The sequence below is a fragment of the Dendroctonus ponderosae genome, unplaced genomic scaffold, assembly GCF_020466585.1.
Source record: "Dendroctonus ponderosae isolate FM_Combo_2020 unplaced genomic scaffold, Dpon_F_20191213v2 Dpon_F_20191213_6, whole genome shotgun sequence".
Taxonomy (NCBI): Eukaryota; Metazoa; Arthropoda; class Insecta; order Coleoptera; family Curculionidae; genus Dendroctonus; species Dendroctonus ponderosae.
The window spans coordinates 10,708,465-10,734,569 of NW_026018814.1; the positions used below are offsets into that span (position 1 = coordinate 10,708,465).

General features: G+C 32.1%; 2 protein-coding genes and 1 long non-coding RNA gene across 6 annotated transcripts in view; 1 reads left to right on the forward strand and 2 right to left on the reverse strand.

The window, feature by feature from the left end:
- The first annotated feature begins 25 nt into the window (after positions 1 to 25).
- Positions 26 to 26,105, forward strand: part of LOC125504835 — a 108,890-nt gene continuing 82,810 nt past the window's right edge. The window contains exon 1 of the long non-coding RNA XR_007281731.1: positions 26 to 460. This is a non-coding gene — a long non-coding RNA (uncharacterized LOC125504835). The remainder of the gene's footprint in view (positions 461 to 26,105) is intronic.
- Positions 9,267 to 21,353, reverse strand: LOC109545158 (ITG-like peptide). 4 transcript variants are annotated; one of them, XM_019915680.2, is made up of 6 exons: positions 21,184 to 21,353; positions 13,617 to 13,761; positions 13,418 to 13,553; positions 12,216 to 12,339; positions 12,039 to 12,156; positions 9,267 to 10,464 (listed from the first exon to the last, which is right to left on the reverse strand). In XM_019915680.2, the coding sequence occupies exons 2-6, from the start codon at positions 13,749 to 13,751 to the stop codon at positions 10,330 to 10,332; spliced, it is 648 nt and encodes a 215-aa protein (XP_019771239.1). In that variant the 5' UTR covers positions 13,752 to 13,761; positions 21,184 to 21,353; the 3' UTR covers positions 9,267 to 10,329. The 4 variants fall into 4 exon arrangements, with proteins under 4 accessions (XP_019771239.1, XP_019771238.1, XP_048523351.1 ...); XM_019915679.2 differs by having other exon boundaries at positions 13,611 to 13,761; XM_048667394.1 differs by having other exon boundaries at positions 12,216 to 12,336; positions 21,184 to 21,335.
- LOC109545153 (serine protease filzig) overlaps positions 21,936 to 26,105 on the reverse strand; it is a gene marked incomplete in the record, with an annotated part of 29,050 nt that continues 24,880 nt past the window's right edge. The window contains 3 exon segments of the mRNA XM_048667382.1: positions 21,936 to 23,065; positions 24,101 to 24,220; positions 24,558 to 24,673. Coding sequence (XP_048523339.1) covers positions 22,901 to 23,065; positions 24,101 to 24,220; positions 24,558 to 24,673 — 401 coding nt within the window.

The following is a 26,105-nucleotide window of genomic DNA, read 5'->3' on the forward strand; positions in this document are numbered from 1 at the left end:
CTCATGACTAACACATTCCAGGACGATTTTAAGCTAAAATATCGTGTAAACAATGTTCAATTTGCCTTGTTTATCGAGTGAAAATTATTCAAAACTGCGGCAAGTCTCAACATGTCATGAGTGTGTGTGCGTTGGTGTGTTTAATAGTGTATAAGCTACAAGTTGGCTTCATCAAAACATTGTCAATAGGCATGATTTTGTGAATGTAAATTAGGAATTTGCTGCTTTACTGAAAAACAAAGTTTTATTTTATTGTATAGTGGAGTTTGCCTGGTCGGTAGTGTGTCGGAAAAAATATATTTTTTTTAAACAGATTTTTTTTTGCATTGCCTTTATGCTAGTGCGATCACCTGACCTAAAATTGATTTACATTAATGTGCTCATTTGAAGTGATTTCTGGTTGAGGGATGGCTCTTACTATGGAAATGGATCATCTGGGACAGTAATGGACAGCTTAAAGGTAGGTGGTGAAATTTTTTAAAGTTTGGGCTTTCAAAGTTTTTGATGTGCTTTATCAATAAGGAATGCTTATACTGACTGCAAAAATGTGCCCTCACACGCAATTTGAACCTTAGGTATTGCCCAATTTTGAAATTTTGGACCCAAAAATACCTCCATCTATCTCGCTGAGCTCAAATAGCGTAAGAAACCAAATTTGGGTGTCCAGTATTTTTACAGATTTTTTTAACCATACGTTTTTCAACTACATTTTCATACACTTCTGATGTTGTAACTTTTAGGATAGCGATTTTAGGATAGTGGATTTTAGGAGAGCTTTAATTTACTTTTGAAAAATACAAAAACAAACTCTCATTTTCTTCTGGATCATTGTTTTAATGGTTTTAAATGGCTAATTGCACAGAAATTGTGAAAATGTGGAGTATCATGTCAAAAAGTACTACTCTTCATTCTGCGTTTTCCAGTGAAATTCGCTTAAAATTTACATTGAAATATACAGAGTAAACCTAAATAAGTGTCACAGTAGAAAGCTATGAATTCCTCAAGAAGAAAGCAACTATTTCTTCCTCCTCCATTTTCCCGTCCGTGCTTTCGTTTTCGAGATACAGAGTGCCAAGACTTAATTTTTGTTGCCATTGGTGCTGGTGCAGATTTTAAGGAATTGTTAGCAGAAGGTTTTTTTTCTCCAAAACGGTTTACCGTAGAGCAATAAAAAAGAACTCATTTAGTACAAAAAAATCATTGGAACTTCAGTATTTGATGTCAAAATAATTCTCCAGTGGCGTATAAGTTAAAGGAAAAAAAMCTRTAGGAGACGGCTGGACGGCTCTCGTTTTCCATGAGGAAWCTACAATCTCAAGCTATATCGGAAAATTGCTGCTAAAACTATTTCATTTTTTAAGACAGTTATTTTAAGGAAAAATTGAGACTTACATAGGGTACATTTTAGAATTATTCTGCAATTTATAGAGTGTCACAATTACTAAGTTGTCTTTTTTTAAATAAATGTTAGTTTTACTTGCACTTGGCTTGCAAAACGTTTACAGTCTTTATACATATTATATTTAGTACATACTTTAAGCCTTGGCATTAAGGCTTAAAGTAGCAACAACGCTACACATAGAAACTGATGATGGTGGAAAACACCGAAACGTATTTTAATTGATAAATGACTGAAGCCCAGGAATTGATTTTGATTTGGAATTATATTTAGTACATATTTGTCCCTTCATAAAAATGACAACATTTTTAAAGCTATTTCTCACCATTCATTTAGAATTTCAGATTCATATTTTATTATTTTAGGGCTATTAACAGAARCAGACTTAAGACTAAACATTTAGACACACATACCACATACCACGTSGCAAAATGTGAACACACGTTTTKAACGGTAATAAGTCGCTTTATTTAATTGGAGTCCCTGTATTTTATGCAAAGGACATGAAAAATGTTGTTATCTATTGGATGMTATTATAGTTTCCTATAWCTTGCCAGTCCGAATACTAGAAATTCCTTCTAGAAACCGTGGCTAGAAAAATYCGTCTTCTGAATACTTTTAGCGCAATTTARCCAAACTAAGTGAATCTTGCACCTGGAAAACCTTTCAGAAGAACTTGTCCTGGCAGAGGAAATKCGACCACACAAAACTTGCTAGAAGTCACAAAAAAAACTAATTCAAACAATTCTCTTACACATTTTGTAGAAAAAAGGCTACTGTGATTTTAAAATYCGCATTGAATTTTGTATGCSGGTTTTTGGATAAAATTACAAACAACAACAACCTGTTTCATAACAACAAATTTTGCTTTCTGACGAATGCACGTTTTTTTCAATARTAGATCGGGAAATAAGCACAATTTTAGGGGACAAGTAAGGATAACAAAAAATCATTTAATATCTCTAAATTATTTCGCGGGGATTTGAATCCGGAAATGTTTTTAGATGTTTCAATCAATCAATTCAATTTAATCAATTTCAATTTTTCAATTCAACAATACTGTTTTATGGGGATATGAGAGATGTACTTTGAAACACAATCTCATCTAATTTTTTAAAACTTTCGCATCAAATGCCTTTAATTAAATTTAAGGCTTATTCAGGGACAAAGTTACCTTAGTTAGTACAAAAGTAAGTTGATATGCAATATTCACACTCCAGCTGGAACAATCGAACCAGTTTCTACATTCGTTTTTGATTAATGGTCTGGTTGAGAATAGCTGTAACCAGTCGGAATATAATGTTCTTTTAACATCCATTAATCTTATATAAACGTCTTACAGCTAGGAAGTTTTTAAATATTAGCCATGGAAAGAAAGTTGATGAGGCAACATTTGCTTTTAAAATAGTTCTTCTGTGAAAATGTACTCGCCTATCTGGTTGCTTGGGGAAAATAGTTCGTAAAGCTTGTTGAATAGACAATGCAGAAAATGATCCATTTCGTTTTGTAAAAGCAGGTCATGAAGTTCGGCGAATTTCATTTGTAATTCTTTCTCGCAAAAGCCGGAAAGGTTATCTCAAGAAGCGAAAATTGCCAACGCCCTTACATTGTTGGGTGGTACTGCTAAATGGGCGCGATCTATACTCAGTCATGGTCTCTCAGCCTTGATATTTCCATCGAGAATGCGACAATTTGTAGAGTTTTTGCAAGAAACAATTGACCACGATGAAAACCAACTTGCGTGTTAAATCTTTTGACAATTTGTACTTGTAGACGGATTAAGCCTCAACATTTAAATGGCATATAAACATTTTTTATGTTCTTTGAAAGGTCATGCTTATAGCACCACGAGTGGGCGTCCAGTTTTACAATATTTTCTGATTTCAAGTGCATTTACTGCAGAATTTAATGCATTTAGCGCATATACTTATCGGGCCCATCCTTTTCGAAAGGTTGCACAATGTCCAGCGCATATATTTTTGCTTTCAAGATCAGGTTGAGGACACTGGGCTTTCTAAATTTTACTGCCACCAAACGTCAATTCGAGGGCAATCAGTTAATTTATTGCTTAGTTAAGAATTCTTGCAAATTTGCCAATCATTCAGGGCGTGTCATTACACCTTTAAAGTAGAAGCGCGTATGCGACGAAATTACATTTTAACCCAATGTCTGCTCACTTGACTCAACTCGTACAATTATTGTATTAATAATTATACGAAATCAGTTGGAAGCCGATATTAACAAAACATGTAATAAATCTTTAAATTTCGTAGCAGCTAAATAACGCCGATCAGAAACTTGCGCATTTATTTCTCATTCTTTATGTCCTTAAGTATCAGCAATGGGTTTTATAAATATTTGCGGGTATTAATTTTATTTTGCTTAATGCCTTTAGGTTTTATTTTTAATTATCACCTGCGGATTTCGTTTCTGTGAGATTTATCCTCCATTTTTATTAGGAGTAGAAAATCTAACAATAAATTCATAACTAACATAATAACACAGTCATTAAGTGTCTTGAAATGAGAAGTTAAAATGGAGAAAACCATTCAAAAAAGTTTGTACCCTCAGTGCAATTTGTTTCGAATTTACTACATATTATTCGACAACCAATTTTCTATTTCACTTAAAAATATTTAAAATTGAATCAAAATAGTGAAGCTTTTGCTAGACAAAAGTGATGGTTTCGAGGTTTAAGTCGTTGAGAAAAATAATTTCTTCCTCACGTTTGGCATACGAAACCGAGGAAAACTTACCCTGAACTTTAACACAATTAATCCATGGTTGAAATGGGTGTGTATACAAAACGACCCTTTGATCATTGAAATAAATGTCTGATAAAACGATAATATAAAAAATAAATTTGCTATTTCCCTAATTAAGTTGTTCGCACCAAATAATTCTCTTGATGAAGTCGGTTAATATTAACACTTAAATATCAAATGAATTACCTTATTGACCAGACATTAATTAATATGCATTGAGACTGGCATAAAGTAAAAAATACAAATATAACTTTACCAATACATATGGTAATTATACACATTACACGTGAAATAAAGTTCAAGTGTTCTTGTCTGCATGATATCCTTAGAATAGGCCAGATTTGATTTATGATTCTTTTTTAATGCGTAGATAAAGGTACAAATCGTTGCTTAATTGCGTATTGGGATTCTTGGCTATAATATTTCAACTTAAATCGTTTAACTTTAAATAATAATTAATTTATAGCTTTGAGCTAAATATAATTGATCCATATAATGTCTAAATTTAGCTGGCTCAGAGTAAAAAAATGTGAATTTTTATCTTATCTTATTTTATAGCAAAATTATTCTAGATTCATTAATTCTCTGTTTCTGTTCTGTTTTAAATTACAAGTTTGAATCTTGGCCCAATACATTTTTCCGTTTCTTCATTAACTCATTTTTCTGCTTCCGATTGCATAGAAGCGTCAAATTCCGCAGTGAAATACATTTTCAATTGACACAATCATGATCGAAAATTACCAAAAAGAACGATTTAACATATTTTACCGAAAGTTTTCATTAACCGGTATATATCTTATATCTTAATGTTAAGAAAGATAAACTTGTACTATGCAGGAAAACCCAAATTCGAGCTCATCATTGGCGCTATTTTTGAGCCGAGAGCCGGTTAATTAGCAAGAGTGTAGCAATTTTAATGCTGATTTTAAACAACCAAACAAATGAAGGAAAACTGTAAAAACTTCAGCATATTTTTTTTTGTATTTTGCTTATTGTCACATAAGTAACTAAAAATGGCCATGTGAAGCAAAGCATTTACATTCTTAAGGCACTCTGTTGTTCCATATTCTGCAAAAATGTTGATACATTTTTATTAGAGTCGCCACATTTCAATAATGAAATCAACTTTTATGTAAAATATACATTTTTGATTATTTGGTAACAAACTGCCTTGGTAACAAACTTCAACTGAATTGTCCGCTGTTTGATATTGAATTGTAAATAGCGTGTATTACTCGCTTGACTATGAATTGGAAATTTTCCAGAATTTTTTAATTTTTACGATGAAAATTGCATATGTTCTTAAAAATTAGAATTTCTTCGTGCAATTTTTGTAAACTCTAATCCGTTCATGGTTTAAACTTGCAAAATGAACAAGAGTAGGAACAATTCACATTTCCTGTTGCTCAGTACGCCATTTTAGGTATATAACTTGCAAAAAACATATTGCGGTTCTTGTACGACACACTTTTGGTAGCTTCTTGATTATTATAAGTGTATGGGACCTGTTTCAAAAAATTTCTCATTATCTCGCCTCTTGAAAACTTGCAAGAAGTTATAAGTGACCTAAGGGGCTTTTAAGCATCAAAACTCGATTAAACAAATTTGGGTTTTTCCATAGTTTTCTATTTAGTACCTACTTAGTAGTGAAAAGTCGAACAAATTTTAATTTCTTTGCCTTGAAATTTTAGATCCTTTAATTGTACCTACGAGCATTTTTTGTATTGTAAACGACAGGAATGTTATAGCCTTGGGTAGTCAGATTTTCTAGCGCAAAAATAATTTGAGTTCTTATCAAAGTAGTAAGAGCAATAACTACAAAAATATAACAAGAGATGAGAGATTGTTAGGTAACACGATTTTACGATGGAATGTCAATGCTTGCGTTGCATAAAAGTATCACTTTCTGGCTCATGGCCATGCACATCGAGAATTTTTAACTTGCGGAAATGGACACTGTATTATTTGTCTAAGATACCAGCTCAGTTGACTGATTTAGGCCTCAAGATTGCAAGAACATTGATTATATTTGCGTTAAAGGTCAAATACCGAAAAGTAATTGACAATTTACTTGGTTCCACTTAAGTATATAACATAGTTATAAAACCAACCTGAATCAGCAATTTCAGTTTAAAACATTTTTCAACTTAAAAAATGAATGCTTTACGTATCTATCACTATCCAAACCTATCAATAGGCTATTCACGATCATCTTTCCAAGTTTAGAAAAAGCGAATAACCAACTTTTAATTTGGGGCTAAATCTTGTTGATTGTGTTAAAGAAAAACCTTCCCCGCATCGGTTCGGGTTCTTTCACTAACTTTGGAGCAAATTTAGCAAAACTGAGAACTTTGTCTCCATTGCTAAATGTAATTTCTGTATACTTTCTCCTCTTAACCGTTTTAAAAGATGAACAGTGCTTTAACTTTGATTCCTTTGCATCTTCGGAATTGAAGTTATTTTGGAAAATCCAGAAAAACAACTACAATTTTTAACAATCAAGCTACAGCTTTATTTCAGAAAGGTGGTATGATTTATGGCCAAAAACAATTTTGCCAATTTTTTCTTCAACTTCTTTCGCATCCGGAGTTTTTCCATTTAACTCAAACATTAGCTTTTGTGCGAATTTATCTATTGGTTGTTGATTATGCTTTAACCGCATCCTGCGTTGCCTAGAAATTAGTTTCACCTGAAACTACAAAAGTAAAGTAAAATACTAACGAAATAAATTAATTAAAAAGTATAAAAGAATCAGCTATGGTCATCTCAATTGTGAAAACAGTAGCGCTCTAATACAAATCTACTTCTATAGTGCAAAACCAAGTAATCAGAACAGAACAGTGCTACAATTACATAAATCCCACTAGAATAACAATGACATGTAAATAATCTGAGACGATGTTTTATAAAAATTCCTTCTTAAGAAATCCAAGCATAATGCTTGACCATGAAATAGCTGGTCTGTGTAACAGTGAACGCCTAATTTTTTATACCGACCGTATCTATATGTCTATAATATGTATGTGTATGGTTTGTACTTTTACCATGCAAATCGATTAAAAAATCTGTTACCAAGGGGTTTTTTTCGTTCACATTCTATTGAATGTGTATGTATTTTTCTGAAAAGCCTTTGGACTTAATTCACATTGCAAACGATTTTTCAAAGCAACGAATATGTTGTTGTCAGATCCTTTGTACCAACGAAATTTGCAGACAGCATGCAATTTATTTACCGCAGCAGCAATGAGACCGGAAGCGGTTCACCGATATGAATTTGATGAAAAATTCTTTGAGCCAATTCGTTTTCTGTTATTTTCTATGTGGTAAAAAGCTCCTATGATACCTAATGTCTTTGCCTAAACTATGAAACGACATGGATACAGATTGTTCAACGAACGAAAAGGATTTATCACATATGTTTTCCCAGAATATCAGAAAGGTATTGAAATTTTCCCAGATACGCTAGATACTTTTATTCGCTTGCTCTTAATAAAACGCCTACAGTGATTCGACCTCACCCACCATTACATGCAAGGATACCAGGTAATTGCACGGTAATTTCGTTATTGCAGAATTTTTATGGTAAGATTACTACTTTACAAAATACATCATCTTGCCTTTGTAGTGGCTCTAGTTCTTCAGTTAATCAATCATTGATTCTTGAATAGTGGAAGTGATTTCAAGACATAGTTAAGTTGACCAGTTAATTCTAAGCTGATACTTGAATCTTTTTTTTATCAGAAGTGTGTTTCCTAATGCGATCTACCGGTTGGAAACTTAGCGGCTTTTCAGATATACTTAATTTTTCGAATGGCAATATTTCAGATGCTTGAACTATTGAGAAAACTATTTTTCGCCTGGAAAATACAACGAGATTCCGCAAATGCTCTGCTTGAATTTTTGTTACAAAAAACCCCAAAAATTATCGATTGCATCAGCTTGTGTATCCGTAACGAAGCTTTATACGCATTTTGCTTTCGCTTATTGTTTAAATTCCTTTGATATAATTTATCAATTATCTTAGGTGCCTTATTCTTACACTATATATCGTTGCTATTTTATGCAGTACTAAGAATATTTAATTTAAAGCATAAGCGAAACAAATTGCCAAGACAATATTAAAAAATAAACTACAATCTTTAAAAAATATCATACAACAAATTAATATTTGCATATTGCAAAATACTATTTCTTCCTAAACCTTGAACGCAGCAATGTTCTCCGTTTACCTGTTCAAGGAAATTTTAAATGCAATATTTATTAGATTTATTTAAATAAAATTTACATTCATGTTCTGAAATTTATCGTTTTGAGACTTTCTTTGGGTTCATGTTAGCAAGAATTTTTAAACTACCAAAGTTTTTTCATGTTATGTAATATCATAAGTCATTGCTCCTGCTTTAGTGTTGGGTTATAATTTTTTCTGACTCTTCATAGATCACGACTGTTACCTATTTTTAATATTGTCGTTTCTTCTACGAAACTATACTGAAGTTCATGTAATCCATATTTATTAGATTTATTTAAATAAAATTTACATTCATGTTCTAAAATTTATCGTTTTTAGAATTTCTTTGGATTCATGTTAGCAAGAATTTTTAAACTACCAAACTTTTTTCATGTTATGTAATATCATAAGTCATTGCTTCTGCTTTAGTGTTCGGTTATAATTTTTTCTGACTTCATAGATCACGACTGTTACCTATTTTTAATATTGTCGTTTCTTCTACGAAACTATACTGAAGTTCATGTAATCCATTTGATTTCTTGATGATTGGAAACATCATTACCAATTTAATGGAACTTCGCAGCTGCTTCCAAAGGTTTCTTTCTGTTATCTTCGAAGCTAGTTTAGCTTAGTCAATAAATTTTTGCTCACTCTCAATTCATAACTGAAAGTCAGTTAGCAATATTGTTGCAAGATAAACATTGTAATAATCGGAATAACAATGTAAAAAATATGACTATTCGGAATACACCGAATATGGAATTTCTTTGAATTTTTTTCTTAATCTACACTTCTTCTAAACCCCTGAATGGTGAGGAATGGAATAATGGATGGTAACTGTTTCCTGTTGCATGATGAAAACAAAGCTTTGATATTACTTGCTGTAGACATTTATTTTAAATAACTGTTTACAATAATATAACATCAATAGACTGAATTACAGTTAGAGTATAATTAACAGTAATGATATGTATCTTGTGATATGTATTAATTAAATTTCCCTTTTTAATTTTAAAGCTTAAAAGGGGATGTCAGTTTCCAGCTATGCATGCGGCTCTTTGCAAAAATACTTTCCGTCTTTAGAAAAGAACTATTCCAAAATAGTGTCTATGGTTGCCAGTTCTACTGGAAATATTTAATTAGAGTTGTGCTTTGTCTATGGTTTCTGCCAGGTTTTATTAGGGAATGTTCCTTTGCAATTTGCAAAAGCGCATCTTCAAACATCACAGTAAGACGGTAGATTTTTTCAAGTAAACATCTAGTTGCAATTCCGTACACCAAAAAGACACGACAAATAGTGAAATTTTGATTTTTGCTTTTGGTACACAGAATGTAGGAGACCTTGACTTAAAGTCCTATGAAATAGCCTACATCTACTTGAATACTTTGCTTCCTATTGTAATATTTAATATATAATATATTTATATTTTTCGACCGGTAGGAAGATAGAATTCTATGTTTTAACGCCTATAATTCTAGGCCAGATTATCTTAAAGCTACCTTAACTAAGTAGTGGATAATATCAGTATAAGTGCCTCAGCCATGTTAATGGTTCCTTACATAGTTAATATAAGAGCTTTACACAGATCTAGCTTAAGTACAATTTTAAAGAATATATATTCAATGTTACTTTTCTATTGATTTTCAGCCAGCACATGTTAATACTAGCTTAAAACCAAACACTTGTTTCAGATTTAACTTATGCTCGGCTAAATATACATCGCGCTCGAATAAAATTTCGAAGTTCGGCTCTGTTAGCAGTTAACAATGTCAGAACCGAACTGAAAACATCAAGAGTCTTTGCAACATACATTTAGCCAGTTTTACATTGAACACCGAGAAGAATCCATAAACACTGAACATGTAGATTTAGAAGTTAATCATGTTTTGGTAATCATCAACTAAACTAATTACTTGGTAGGTTCAGAATTGGCCATCTAATGCATTATGGGTCTTTTAAAAGCCAATCCAGTGATTCGTTTTTCTCCGGCGGTGTGCTCAATAGCGTTTTTAATTTGATCAGTTGCAACTGGTCCAATGCAGACCAGAGGGTCTTTGAAATAGGAACAGACCTGAAAAATTGCGGAATTAGCTGTTATAATAACTAAATAATGTTATAATGATTAAAATATTTTTATAAATTTGATGAAAATAATTTAGATTTATATTTTGTGTTACAATGAGTTGCACTGATTTTAAATCTAAACTAACTGGTCTCAATTTAATGAACAACAGGTCACGCTTTTCGGCTCTTTTACGCTATTTTCCTATTTTGAGGATTATGTGGTGTAGTTCTTAAACCGTTAAATAGAAGCCACATTAAAAATCCAATTTTGGCATTGATGCTATTATTTTTAAATTAATTTTTACTGCCTTCTCCAAATATTTCACGAAATTGCTAAAAAATTACCTGCAAAGAGAGTTACGAATTTTGCAAAGTAAAACAGTTTATTTTGAACTTTAAATACTTACTCATAAATTTAACTTTTATAAATTATATCTGAAAATGTATTATATTAAAATGCTGATAAACCCTAGGTTAAAACATGTTTCATATATTATACATGTTCACAGTTACAGATATACAAAATCGTAAGATTTCTGTATGTAACTAAGTTCGGATAATTTCAAAGTTGGCATCCTGTGAAGTCATTTCGATCTATAACTTAAACCAATAGAAAAAATACTGATCTACGACTAAGAAGTCAAAAATTGAATCCTAGGAAGAAACTTGTCCTGAAATTTTACTGAAAACAATCTTTTCTGAGTCATAAGTCGGTTGAAGATGTTTTTTTTGGAAAAGATGAACCATGTGGACGGATTTTGGAACGTTTAAATAGTTTATAACAAAGTAAAGATTTATATCTGGCCTTTTCCCAATTATATAATCAATCTTGGCACGCATTTATTGAACAAAAATTGAGAAAATCCCTAGTATAATAAGATGCGCAGTAATATTCATGCAATGTGCTAATAAACAATTATTTTTATTCATAATAACTTGACTCATCAAAGTCATTTCGGCACATGAGGGCCTTACGAAAATAAGAAAAAGCAACTGATTTGCTTTCATGCTTGCGCTGAAGGACAAGGAAATGGAATAATGTGGTAAATTTGCCATAAAACTCATATGAATTTCTTGAGAAAATGGCGCGGGAATGTTGAGATAAATAAGAAGTTCATGTTGTTCCCTGTTTATCTGTTTTGTTTGACAGTAATAGCGGTAGTTTGGTGCTCAGGGGAACAATTTATAAATATTAAGAACTCAGTTTAAAAGGTTATTATACATTTTATAAGAAAACTAGGCTTAAGGATCAGATTATAATCGGTGAACTCAGAATAGATATCTTTACAGAAACTACATTTTTGTCTATTATCAAACAAATTTTTGACTCGCAAAGTTTCTGATACAAATAAATGCAAGAAACAAGATTTTCCTTGAAGAACTTTGGCGACGCCCAAAACGGTAGTCGTCATATAAATAAAAAATAAATGATGTTTTAAAGCTTCAGCACTTTCAAGAATAACATCAATTCTTTTGGGGATCTCTCAGATTTTTATTTAGTTTACTAATTACCTTTCCTCATCTTTTTGTTTTCCGTTTATTTAAATTAAGTACCTACTCTTTTTATATGTAAATGCGTACCTTTCTTGGTGCTTGCCGATGGCGTCTTTGCAGCTGGCAACATAAACCTCTTGAAATATCGCATTCACTGGACATGTGACATGGCTCAGAATACTGCTTATCTTGACGAACTGGAGGTCTGAAATTAAACAAAATGACTGTTTTTTGCTAGCTTAGTTGGAAATTGTTTATTTTTACCTGCAGACTCGCGCGTTAGGTCCCATGTCCGCTTCCGCACAAACTAGTCCTGATTCGCAATCTGAGTCTTTCATGCAAAGCTCTCCGACTCTTCTTCCATATGCGAAGAGACAAGAGCCAACTACTGAAATCACATGAACACTGTTTTGTCAAGACAAAAATGAACTGCAAGAATACGTCGATATTTAAACAAGTTTGAAACTAATTTAAAACTAAAACCCTGCTCAGCGTATATCAGCGTATATCAGGTGAAATCAACTTATAAATGAGAAGAGGGAACAGAAAATCATATTTAAAAGTTGAAAGGACTAATATTTAAAGTTTCTAAGCATTTAACTTCTCTGCTTCGCAATTTTACATGTCTAATTTATTCAGTGCGAAAGTTGCTGAATGAGTTAAGTTCTGTTTCATTTGCTAACTAAAAATCAAGAAATAAGGAAATTAGCCAGATTTACTATTATAATTTGATTTAAATTCGGACACGGCATATTTTTAATAATAATTTCTAGAGTTCAGTGTCGTTTTAAACAATTTCCATTAAAGCTGTTATTCACATTTTCCTCATTAGTGAAAGTGATGAAAATTGCAGATCTAAAGTAATTTGTTGCGAAAACCCAGCAGACAGAAAACAAAGAAAGATAAATCGGCTAAACTTCTCTAAAATTTCCAAGATTTTGTTATTTGGTAAAGTAAAACCCAGGATGTTAAAAGCTGTATTCTGATGTATAATTCATTCCGTTGCCGTGTTTCTCATTCAAGGCTAGCGATTAAATCTGTCGGCAAAGTTACGTGCTAAACGGCAAAATTGCGCAACCCCCATGGAGACTGGCAATTTTGTCTAATCAGCTCGTTCCAGGAAATCCAGGAAAATCAAAATTTGTTTGCAAAGCTCGAAATTTCAAAGGTAAATTAATGCAGTGGTGTATGATTTGTTAAAACGTTAAATGTACCAATTAGTTCCGGTAAAAGCAGAATATTTGTTGCAGCAAATTCATCGATTTTACTGTTTGATGAAAATTGAACTGTCTCGTCCATTTTCGTTGGTAATGTGATTTTTTTGGCTTTTATTTTCCAATGCTTGCAATGGGATTTTTTAGTTCCAGGCAACTGATTAAAATCGAATTCTTGCATTCTATTCTAAACTATACTTTTTACAGGTTTATCAATAATTATACATATTAATACCGTCTCAGATTACTTACATGTCTCCGTGTCAACGCATACTAATCCGGGGCAACATTGTTCGTTAGACGTGCATTTTTTTCCATAACAAGGCTCCCTGCCTTCCTCCTCTGCCTCATTCACATACTCTTCTAAAAAGTTATCGTCTCCATCTCTCTGCAAACCAATATAGATAATAATATTCTTGGCCTGATATTGATTAAAGTTGCTAACATTTACCATCATCCCTCCTCCATGTCCTCCATAGCCCATATTGGCCAGCATTTCCGGAGAAAATCTGTTGAAAAGTCCTCCCCAAGCATGAACTTGATGGCATACGAGGAAAACTGCGAGTAGGGCTGCTAACGACTTCATCGTTATACACCTGAATAAACAACGTTAGCTGCACATTTTTATTACATTGAAAACATTTCTTGTTACCAAACCCAAAGAATATATGATGTTTAATGTATATTTGAGAGCCCTTTTGAAGTCACTCAATGCGAAATACGACCGTATCTATTTATGCTGCCAGGTGATGACGACTGGAAACTTAATAAGAACCCCCTAATGTAGGAACGCTACCGGTTTTCCATTTGAAATTCCCTCATTTACTTCCTCTAATCATTTGAAATATCGTGAATTAATAGAGACCTAAATAAATGTATAGACGTATTTTGGAAATCATAATACGTAACGGACATGTGTCCCGAACAGAAACATAATTATTCCGTTATGGACGGTCCAGAGTCTGGAAGGTCTAAAAGTAGTTGGAAATAGTCATTACAGAAACTTGTTTGATTGAAGTACTTAATTTGCAAATTGAATTAGAAACTACAAGCTTAAAAGCGCTAACGTAAGGCAAATTGAAATTGTAGAATAAACAATTTAAATACAGTTTATAGTGTCGTACTTGTATCTATTAAAATTGAGTTTGTTCCAGTTACTAACTGTTATTGTTATTGTCGCTCAGCCAAACTTAGACATGTAACCAAATGCGATTAGTTCATCAACAGAAGTCTTTGTAGCGTCATTTACGAAAATAACATTACATCTAAGGGATCTTTCTTACACGCGATTATCACTAAGAACGAGTAATAAAGTTGCTCTTTAGTGCCCTCAAAATGTATACCTACTCGCTTCAACTGGTTGCATTTCGCTTACTTTCACAACAATGAACATGGCCAATTGCGATTAGGAGAGAAGCTCGAACACCATTAGAGCTATCAGTATTTTCAGAAAATTAATTTCTATCAAAAGTGAAGAATAAGGGTTTAAGGAACATTGTCGATAAATTAACAAAATATTAAAAATATATAACAATGGAAGGAGTTCTTAGATTTAAATAACTAAAGGAACTAATTGCTAAAACAACTGGAAATAACTGTTTGGAAATAATCGCTCCCCATTGCAACGAATTGTAATCGTCGAGCCAACTTGTGTTTTAATTGTTGGTGAATGTTGGAATAGGCTTAAAAGCATTTTGTAATTAACTTTCCAACTGTTAATTTACAGCCACTGGGCAACAAAATATCCATGTTCAAGCCAGCGTTAATTTTACTATGAACCTCAATTCTGTTTGATCATTTAATCGCTATTAAAATTTGGAACTTTATATCCTCACATAAAATTAAATTTCTTGAAATATTTTTTTTATTAACGTTTACCTGTGGATGTTCAAATTTCAATTTTGGTATGAGTCATAGGGCATGGTTGAAAACTAAAGTTTCTGAATACTTAAATTGGAATTTGGTGTTCCAGGGATTCAGCTTCTAAAATTTTCTTTCCTCCACCAGAGACAGAGTTTGCAAAAGTTAGCATTCAAGGGTCTAAGTTACTAAAAACGTTATCTGCTCTTTTTATGCTAGTATCATGATCCAATAAAAAGTTTAAGGTTCATGATACCATGGAATAGTTATAGTCAGTTCACGTTATAAAGTTCGACAAGTGTGACTTTATTTTTGCTGCTTTGGCTTTAACTTGAGATGAAACATCTCTAATTTTTTATGTTCATTAAATATGAAGAAGTTTAGGCAGAAGAAAGAGTGCATAAGCAAAGAATAAAACTTGTTTGCGGTTGCGTCAAACAAACAGTAGCACGTGATAATTTTATGGTATCAGATCATTATACATTAATTATAGTCCAATATCAATTATTGCTAATATTGATAGCTAATTAATTAGCCTGAATATATTCTGTTAAATCCATTGGAGATTAGCCAGATTATCATAGATAAATATTTTATACGTTCTCTTAATTGTATTAAAACAAACATTATTTGAGGTCTGAATTTGATAAAAACACAAAATAAAGAACCATTTACAACCCAACCAGTTAATTGCAGGAGACGAACATTACTTAACAAGGCTAAATTATTTACCAACTTTCTGGTGTAAAAATCGTATTATTACATTGTTTTGCATAATTTTGTTTCCTTTTTCGGTTCACATTTTTCTAATTTTGTGTCGCATAGGTTTTACTTAACCAGTTGTCCGGCTAGAAAATAACATATGGATTTTTTATTTGATCTTAATTTATTTTAATTTAAATCAAAATAGCTGACTTTTTATCTCCATGAATTAGCTGAATATATGAGATCAACCTGTATAAACTTGGAAACTGCTGTTTTTATGTGTTGTTGCATTCCGCATTTAAATTGTTTCATAGAATCGTGCAGTTTCGTGATAATTATGGAATATTATCAGTAAACAAATAAACTTAGAAGGACTACTACTGCGAAACTAGTAATCAAAATTAACAATTCGCCTAATTTTAAACGTATTAACTCAATTTTTACTACTATTTGACGTCATGTTGCTAAATATATTCGCTGATGTACTTTCAAAGCGCTTAGTAATTGCAAGGTAAAAAAATGGGAACCCCATCGATCACAGCCCAAATTAATTAAAAAGGTAACATAAAGTTTATCGTGACGGTTAGGGCTTGTTCAATTTTACAAATGGATGACTATTCTGCTTAATTTCAATTTATGTTGGATAATGGTATAGTGAGACAAGCGTCATTTAATTAAATTTTCATTGAGTGGTCAATAAACTCTTTTTCTTGGAACGGACTGTTGGTTTTTAATTTCAAGACAGAATAACCACATTTGAAAATTATAGAAAGTTACCGGATCTAAAAGTGCATAAACAAAGAAAATGGAAGCAATTACTTTATCTGAAGAAGTTCAAAATTATTTCGTGGTTTGTGATTCATATATGTTCGCTTGTTGTGCTTTATTTGCTAAGAAAATAAGTAGGAATTTTCAATTTATTCCACTGGAATTCACTTTAATACAGATACACATCGGCTAATAATAATACAAAATTAAAATTGCAAATTATATGAAAACATGTAATAGCGCATGCAGGTTATATTGTTGTTTATTTTTGTCTAAAACAGTTAGTTGCACATAAATTACTGCATCATAAATGAGAATTAATAATATTCTTCTAAAACCGTTTGTAAGGTGTATCCTAGGTGATCATTGGCAGTCTGCCACACAATAGAGCAATCAGTATAGCCACCCTAGTGGACATCCATTGTCGTTGTGATATTGAAAATATCATGGCTGTTTATTCGTGAACCTTATCAAATTTGTTCAATAAATTACATACTCGGAACAGAAATAGCGATGATTTATCACCAACGCATCATTAATTAATTAAGAATGAGCGTCGCTGCGTAGCACATGCTGTGGGAAGTTCAACAATGAATCTAATTTTTTTGCCCAATTAATTTTCAATCGATGGTTGGAGGCGGTAGGCAGGAGTTGTTTGGGTGGTTGAATAGTATGTAATTTTTGCTCCAATAACAAGTTTCTGAAAGTTCTGTCGAGTTTTCTGTTTATTTGCGTCAATAAATATTAGCACAGATGGCACTAGCACTCTAAAATTAATTAGAAAAATATACCACACTTTTTTATTATATTGATTGGTAAAAATAAGTGTAAAATGTGGACGTCGGAAGATTAAACTTTTCGAATAGCACATCGATAAGTTGATGTGTTCTGACACTAAAAGTTTTTCTAAAGTAATACAATAATAGATGTTTCAATAATTCTAATATATTGAAGCGATTGTGAAACTAAAATTCAAATAAAACAATAATTCAAACGTGTCCAAACGAGAACAGCAGAAAGAAAGATAACTTTAATAATGATTAAAAAAGTAAAAACAATGAAACACTCTAACTGTACATAACTCAAACACTGTTAACGTCTTGTGCAGTATATTTTGCATAATAATTTGCACGGTTCAGATAGGCGTGATTAATTGACCTTAATTAGTACAATGTACATTTTGCTCTGAAAACATGCGTTATATCCCCGGTTAATAAATTTCAATTAGTTTTATGTTTGATAAATTGATGATGGGTACTGTCTGACACATACAAATGGACATTGTAAACCAAATTCGACATTTTTGATGCTGCTGATTTTCAATAAAATAAAATCAGTTTTCATAATTCTTCGGTTTACGACACACATTTTTTTATATGAACATATTTTACACTGATTTTTCTTAAAACTTTTGCAGGTTAATTTTTTGTGTCACCCGGGAATTCATTTGCGCTCTAAAATAAATATTTTTTTTTGTTTTTTGTGAACCTAATAGTCGAATTTTTATCTCTTTGATCATTTGTCATATGCGTATTTAAATATTTGTTTTGGTTTTCGCTTGGAATTTGTTTACATTTCTTAGTTTATCTGCCATCGCTTTTTGTACTTTGAGAAACATATTCTACAAGAAATTATTGTCTCACATCTGTCATTAATTATCGCCATAATAGATATATTAATGCTTCTATAGCGAAGCAAACGTTTGCATCGAATCATCTTGACAAGCGATTAATAAAAAGAAATTTAATCATCCGAGTCTTCAAACGGTTTACTGGATGCATGTAATTTTAACAAATAGGTGCGGTTTACAACTGTAAAAGAACAAAAATAAACCCTACATATTCTGATTAAATCTAACGTGAGCGTCCTCGCTCAACCGGCAGTAAATCCAGTTAATTAAACAATTAAACATATCTACCAGGTCCACGTGTTTAAACACAGTTACATAGTGCAACCCACATATTTTGTTGGTCTATTCCTTTGGGAATAATGAAGGTAATTTTGCGGCACTTCTAAACGAACCTAGGCTCGCTTTTAATTGAAACTGACAAAGAAAAATATTACTTTATAACAATGTGGAAAAAGCTTTTAGCTTAGTTAAAACTAAATCAATAATTCAACTGGCATAATGGCGTGATGCGGAAATAGAATTCTCGTTATCCATTCGAATGTTTCCAGGCTACGCAACAATTTATGTATCAAAAAAGTATCTCCTAGGGATTTCAGATAAAATAGCCAATTACGGAATCTACCATATTTATGAGAGTAAAAACCATTTATTTCGGGACTTGTGATGGCATCTGCCCATCGAATTTCCATGAGCGAATGAGAAATGGATGTTCCCTTCCTGAATCATTCAAATGTCAGGCAAAAATGTAGTTACTAGCAGAATATGTACATCCAAAATTGTACAAATGTTTCAATTCAAAGTGCAATCAGCAAAATAGATAGGAAAATTGTTTTGTTAAATCTCTTTATTGAAATTATTACTGGCACTTTTTCTCAGTAACGCTTGATAATTAATTGATTTGCTTTTTTTCCGGATTTATTTTACTGATTCATATGACGGATATCATATTGATTTAGTTTTGTATACTATTTGGTCAGATTCAGCTCACAACAACACGAAAAATGTTCAGTTTTACATAGAAAACCTGTATAGCTTTTAAAAGTGTTGCATTTTTTCATATACCAAGTTACTTCCGGTTGTAAGAGAGCCACCTTTATTCTGCAAATGAATTGCTCAATTAAACTCATTTTAACAGTGGTTTATTTCCTTCCCTTAGTTTTATGTTTTCTGGTACTTGTGTTTGCAGCTTTATTTTTTGCTGCCTGGAGTTAATTGCGACTTTGCGTGTCTCAATGCAATTGTGCAATTTTTTTATTTCTTCTTTGAGCTTGAGCTTGAGCTTGAAAAGCTGATATTGGTTGAATTAAAATGCAAAACATGTCGCAGTGATATACAGTACCTATATCGATTAATCGAAAAATCATGTCGATGTGATAGGCATTTTTAGTAGATATTTATCTTATTAAGATTTAATATATTTATATGCCGAAATATGTAGCCAAAAGCTATCTGTGTGGAACATTTCTATTTACTTTTCACTAGAAATTGCGCAACATAGAAAATGCTTAAGGCCTTTTAATGTTTCAATTTGCTCATGAAATGGCAAAGGTCACCAGTAAATGTTAAAGGAAGAAAACATTACTGGGAAACGAATTAGAGAAAGGACAACAATAGGGGACGTTTAAGGAAATCGGTCTCAAGACATCAAGGCAGGTCTATAGTAAAAGCTACGAGACGACAGGCGACAACGTTTACCACTTATCTGTCTACAAATTTGCGTACTTTACTCTCGTGACTACTGTTTTTTACTTCATTTTTGTTACATGCTTTTCTTTACTATTGAGCCAGTTGCAAATCGACATTCAATTATTTGTTGATTGAAATGCATACTTTTGTAAGTTTTCTTAAATTGAAATTGTTGTTAAACAGAGGCATCAGTTTGAAAACTCCGCCTTGAAACATTCGCGTTCACACAGATATACAGGGTGGCCATTTCTGAGTCTTGTATGGGTAACTTCTACATTTTTTAAAATACGTAATCCGTTAAATGGGCAAAATTGGGCAGAATTCGATTGCCTATTCTATATGTGCATATATATATCCTATATGTATATATTCTATCTTTTACGTAAAATCCTTGGAAACTGAGGCAATAATTAAGCCCGCTTTTGAGAAATTTAATACATTAGGGTTGTTTTTCCAACCAGATCTTTCAGCGTATCCAAGAAATCTATTTTAATGCTTCATTTTGTGGTCGTCTAGCTTTCGCTAAAGGTAGGGCGGGCATTTAATTATGTGTTTCGGCATAAAAAATAATAAAACTTATAAAATTCAACGGGATATGATATGCATACCATCATATCATCGTATAAAATTACAATTTATGATCTGTATGTGAAACAAATTAGATTGTTAGCAGATCTAACAAAGCACGCATTTATGCAAGGAAAATGTCTGTATAAAATCTAAACACAGTTCTTCTCTGAAACCCTTATTAATTAGCCCCAATTTTTACAAAAATAAGCGAATTTCGAATTATGAAGTACGATTGTAAAATGGAAATAACATGATTCTAATTTGAACTAAATTCCGTTTCGAGTGCATTTTAGAGTAAGAATTTGGAAAGTATCCAAAGCGACTGCTAAACTATGAAGATTTCACTCGATAATTATAATGTTAACATTTTGTTACAACTAGGTGTACTGAAACGAACCAATCTACAAACTTCCTGATTCCTATACAGATTTAAATTATTTCATCAGCTGATTCTGCAGTTAGACCATTTCCATGATTTCTCACAGTAATAACGTAAGAATTGAGACCAGTACCTAAATATTTGTTAAGCAAATAAATAGATTTTGAAAATCTGCAAAGAGCAAATAACTAAAGATACCTTAATTATTCGTTGTTACTTTCTGGGAAATTTAAATTGCGTAGAAATAGAAAGAGTCTAGCAACTCTAACTCCTATCATGGATTATTTATTTGATTTCTAAAATCAAAAGCAACAAATATTTATTTTACCTGTCCGGCCGATAAATTGAAATGTGTACTCAAAAATCGTCTATAGCAGGTAATGTACTCAAAACAATCGTCTAGAAGCTGAAATGACCTACCTCTACACAACACCTCCTTCACTCAACTGAAACCCAAATGCTACTGAATGAAACCCCGTTAACAAAGACTGTCTGCCTGTCCTTCTCACACACAACACTACACCGTTTTCCTCAAATTTACCAGGGAAACACTGCAAACTCAATTCAAGGCTTTCCAGTGCAGTTTTCACGCCGATCCATAAAACTGGCTTGTTATATGGTGGCCACTCGGATTAAATCGGCTACGTTCGTAGGGATCTGGAGAATAGGAGACGTGGGCGATAGGGGTCTTCCCATTTGGCGCATCCAAATGCAAAGAACGAAAACTCATATTCTGGCCAAAAAATTAATCTCAACTTTTGCTCGGCCATTTAAACAAATTATAACATGTATGGAAACTCGTTGTTTCAAACTGAAATTAAACTAATCCGCTTTGGTGTAGGCTAAACCAAATTAAATCTTTCAAACCAAAATGTTCTGAAAATGCCAGCTAACTTTTTCTTATCAATAAAATAACGCATTTTCGGTTTTAGGTTTGAAAATGTTCAGCTAACTCATATTTTTAAGCTGATCCTAATGCATATACCACAGTGGTAGCATTTGAAAATGTCCAAGCACGTTAAGTGTAAAGCAATCACATCAGTTTAAATGATCTGGTTTCCCCATAACTTCCCTGTTTGCTCTTGACATGAAAATGTAATTAAAACCAAATTTTCTTAAATTATACACACTTTATTGCTTATATCTACTGTAGAGGAAATAAGTTAAATAAATAAATTAATAATTTACATTTATTACAATATAATTCTATATTTAAATACGATGTAAGGTCTATATCGTCTATGTATTATCAAAAATACCTTTAAAGAAGATATAAATCCTTCTTTCATATACATTAAAATATAATTAAGTCTTTCGTCAAAGTTCATCCAGTTAAAGTTGAGGGAAACACCTTTCGATTTTGAAAACCTATCGCCAGATATTGATCGGTACATGACATGAAAACATTAGTTTTATGATTTATGTCGATTTGAAGAGGATCAGTGCTTGTTATTGCATTCTTTTGTAAGTTTGAAAGTACTAGCACAATGATAAGTAGGACGGTAAAATTGAGAGTAACGAGAGCGAGACCCATCTAAAATACAATCAGATGCACTTTAGTAATGGTTACACTTTCGTCGCGATTGCTTTGAACATTCAAAAGGTTCATGGCAAATAGAAGACAGTATATTCAATTGAACGTAATTTTTTTAGTTTGTTTTCAATCGTTGTTGTTTATCGCCTTTAACTTTCAGTTCTTCATTTTCCAAGTGGCACATTATGATACCATTCATTTAATTTTCATTTGAGTACATCAAACGCTTACGCTGAAAATTAACTTGAGGAAAATATATTTTGAATTTCAGAATACCAAAATGATGATTGTGGAAGATTTTTATATGTAAAAGCAAATGTAATGCTCGAATTGAATTGAACCAAAAGCTTTTAACAATTGAAAACTGTACATCATAGAAAGTTCTGCATTTTAAGTACCTAAAATTCGTATATTTTGGCAGATTTTGCAAATACATTATTGACTAGACAAGGCAATTTTCCAGAGCCATGTTTTCATCTGCAATACATATTTCGAATACAGTTCAACCATTACATCTGAACTTTTCTTCGTAATCTGTAAGATCAAAAAATTGTCCAAAATCTGTCAACATAGTTTTACGAATCTCGAGAATTATCTTTTAAATTATTCTATTCCTGTTATGCTAGTTATCCACGGTTTATAGTATGTTGTTCTCATGTAAACCCCGGGCAAATAGGGAGCCGCGCATTTGATTCCATGGGAAACCGTTCCGGCTAATTCGTATCTTCCGTCAGGTCTTTGGACCACAAGAGGTCCTCCAGAGTCACCCTGTGAAAAAAGCGACAATTTATTAATTTTTGATAGTTTTGCTGCAAATTTGCTTCATTTAATTTTAGGTACGATGTCCTTACTAAGAGCTTTAAGTAGTCTTTGTAGCGTATCTTGAGAAGTTAAGAATACATATATATAAGATAGAATATAAAATACGATTAATTTTTATTATATTTGTAAATCTGCATTCGCCCTCGATATATGTATTTGTCTAAAGGCATTGAACTTGCAATACAGATCTGAAGATTTTCTGGTTTTCAAGTAGGCCTGGATAATGAATACGATAAGGGCAAAAAGTATATTTTATATTACAGCAAGACTCCGAGCTAGCAAATAACTGAAGTTAAAATTATATTTAAAGTTCTATTCGCTATCTGTATAATATAAAATGATCCCTCTAAACAATAGGGATTACCTTAAGTAGTACAAATTTGATGAGCAAAGTTAATTGATCCCAGAATTAACGTGATTAAGTTAATTTTGTGCCCAAAATAAATTTACTTTGACACGTTCTTCTAGCAATGTATGAAATCATCGCGTTCAAAGCGAAATTTTCAAATATTTTATTGATTCTGATATTTTGGTCGCTTCAAAGCTTGTGATCTAAATGTCTGGTTCACCAGACTTCATTTATTTCAGACTTTTTACCAATTGACTTGGAATTTAAAATAAAACATCTGCTTTGCCTTTGGATAAACACACCTTTTAACCTTTGAAATGCGCGACTGGACTAGAGTATGAGTTTTTTACCTAACAAGGTCTAACAAATTTAGCCGTTACCCTTGCTAAATTTAAATCCATTATTTATACATTAGTTCTGATAAGGGTCTGACAATTTCCTAATTTTCTTACAATGAACCTTTGATCAATGAGATTTTATGTTGATCAATTTAGCTGAGTCATTGGTCAATTTGAATGTTTCGCTACAAATTTTTACACTTTATTTTTAACAGTTTATCAATTTTCAATTAATTTTATTGTTCAATCTAAGGTACGGTGTTATAAAGTAAACATTTTGCGTGTTTTCCTTACCTCACATGCATCTTTCTGTCCATTTGCATATCCAGCGCACAAAAATGAATCCAGTATGACTTTAGAATGTCCAGCAGTTCTGAACATATCCTGACAAACATGATTTTCCATAATGGGCACCTAAAATGTACACGAACGGTTTAATGTGAGTTGAAGTTCCATACAAATTTCTAATTTTAGAAAATGCCATTCTTATGGAATCTTTGTTGTTGCAATATATTTTTCCAATATCATAGTTTTAGTCTAAGAATAGAACTGAAATGTCATAAGAAAGGATTAGACGTCTCTGCCGGGTTTAGATTTCGCAAAAGATGGTTGACTATCTGACTTGAATTACTATTTATAATTTTTGATTGAACTATTTTCAAATTGCTTACAGAAGCACATATACGACTTGGAAGAGAATTTACTATCAGTTTCAAATAGCAATCATTTTATGGTAAATCTTTATTTCTACCTGAACTTCTTGCAGTACTGATGGTACGCCTCCTCCATATTTAAGCCTTCCCCATCCTGTTACAGTTGCCATTTGTTTCGTGTAGTCAGCATTGTCGGGAGGCAAACATATAGGAACTATAAAAAAATTGTCTATTTAAATCAAATAAATATTTATGGTGAGTTTTAAGTAACTAGACACGTTCCGTATGTTTAATTAATTAATACAAGGAATGTTTCAAACCATAACATCTAGTTAATAGTTAATTGCTCTTATTTCGTATTTGATAATTAATTAAAATCTGTTGAGATTCACAAAGAGGCTTGTGAATGTTTTACTCAAAGGACTTATTGATTACGCGTTTAGAAAGTTGTTTCCAACTCCTTTAAAGAAATTCCTCCTCCTTTCAACAGTTTTGAGACTAACCGGCGTATACAGTTAAAATTTGCAGAAAACAAGTAGTATTTTAGATTTGAAGTTTCAGGATGATTTAACGTTACCAAAAAACATTTTGCGATTAATTCGCTGGTTTCCTTTTACGTAAAATACATCTAAAAATTCATCGGTTTTACATCGAAGTTTGTTTTAATATAATGATAAAAACTTATTTAAAAGGTGAATTTGTCCTGGAATAAAGTTGGGTACAGTTGTGCTGTGCAAATCCTCAATTAGGGGTTCTGTATAAAAAGTCTTTAAATGGTGTGTGCCAACAAATATTTCTTTTAAGTCTAAAAATTCATAAAACTGCTTCATTACTATTCAGCTGATCTGCTCTTTGCTTACAAAGCTTGCTTACTGTTGCTGTACTTACGCAGTGTAGCAAAATAAAAAATTTTTATCTGACTTTAAAATACGTGTTACTATGTAGAATTTACATCATCAGTAAAATTGCGAGGACCTACACAGCGAACATAGTTTAAATACGTTCCTTCGGGTAAATCGAGAAATACCAGATCAATTACGCATTTCGTGTAAGCAATTTTTGAGACAAATTTTAAACTTATTTTCTGCAATATATTGTGTAAGACCGGACAGAAAAAACCGCGGACAAAAAGTGAGCGTTTAACAGCGATAAAAATATAATTTTGTATTTTCTTACAAATCATTTAGCATAGTTATTTCAATAGCGCAACTTTTGTCCCAACTACAAAAAAAAATAATAAAAATTTCGAATTTTTTTCACATGCTTAATGCAGTTCAGATCACTGCTGTTTGTGCTTCAATTCAACTAATTTATTTGAGAAATTTGAACGGGCGACTTACTTTCAACACTGTATTCCAGCCGAACAATCTGCGAATAAGTCCTGGTGTAAAAAGAATCCGGAAATAATTCCATGGTCCTTTTGTAAATATTTTAAATATGAACGACAAATAAATTAGAAAACTAGCTAAACCAAATTATTTTTCAATAAACCTGTATTAATTTTTTATGTGAAAAAGGTGCGCCTGCGAAAAGTGTGTTGAGGCCGTTAGGTGTTCAAGGCTGGCTTCTTTCGCTAATTTATTTATGAACAATTTTAGAAAATAGGAAAAATATTTCAACAATTACGAAGTAAAGTACATATTTTA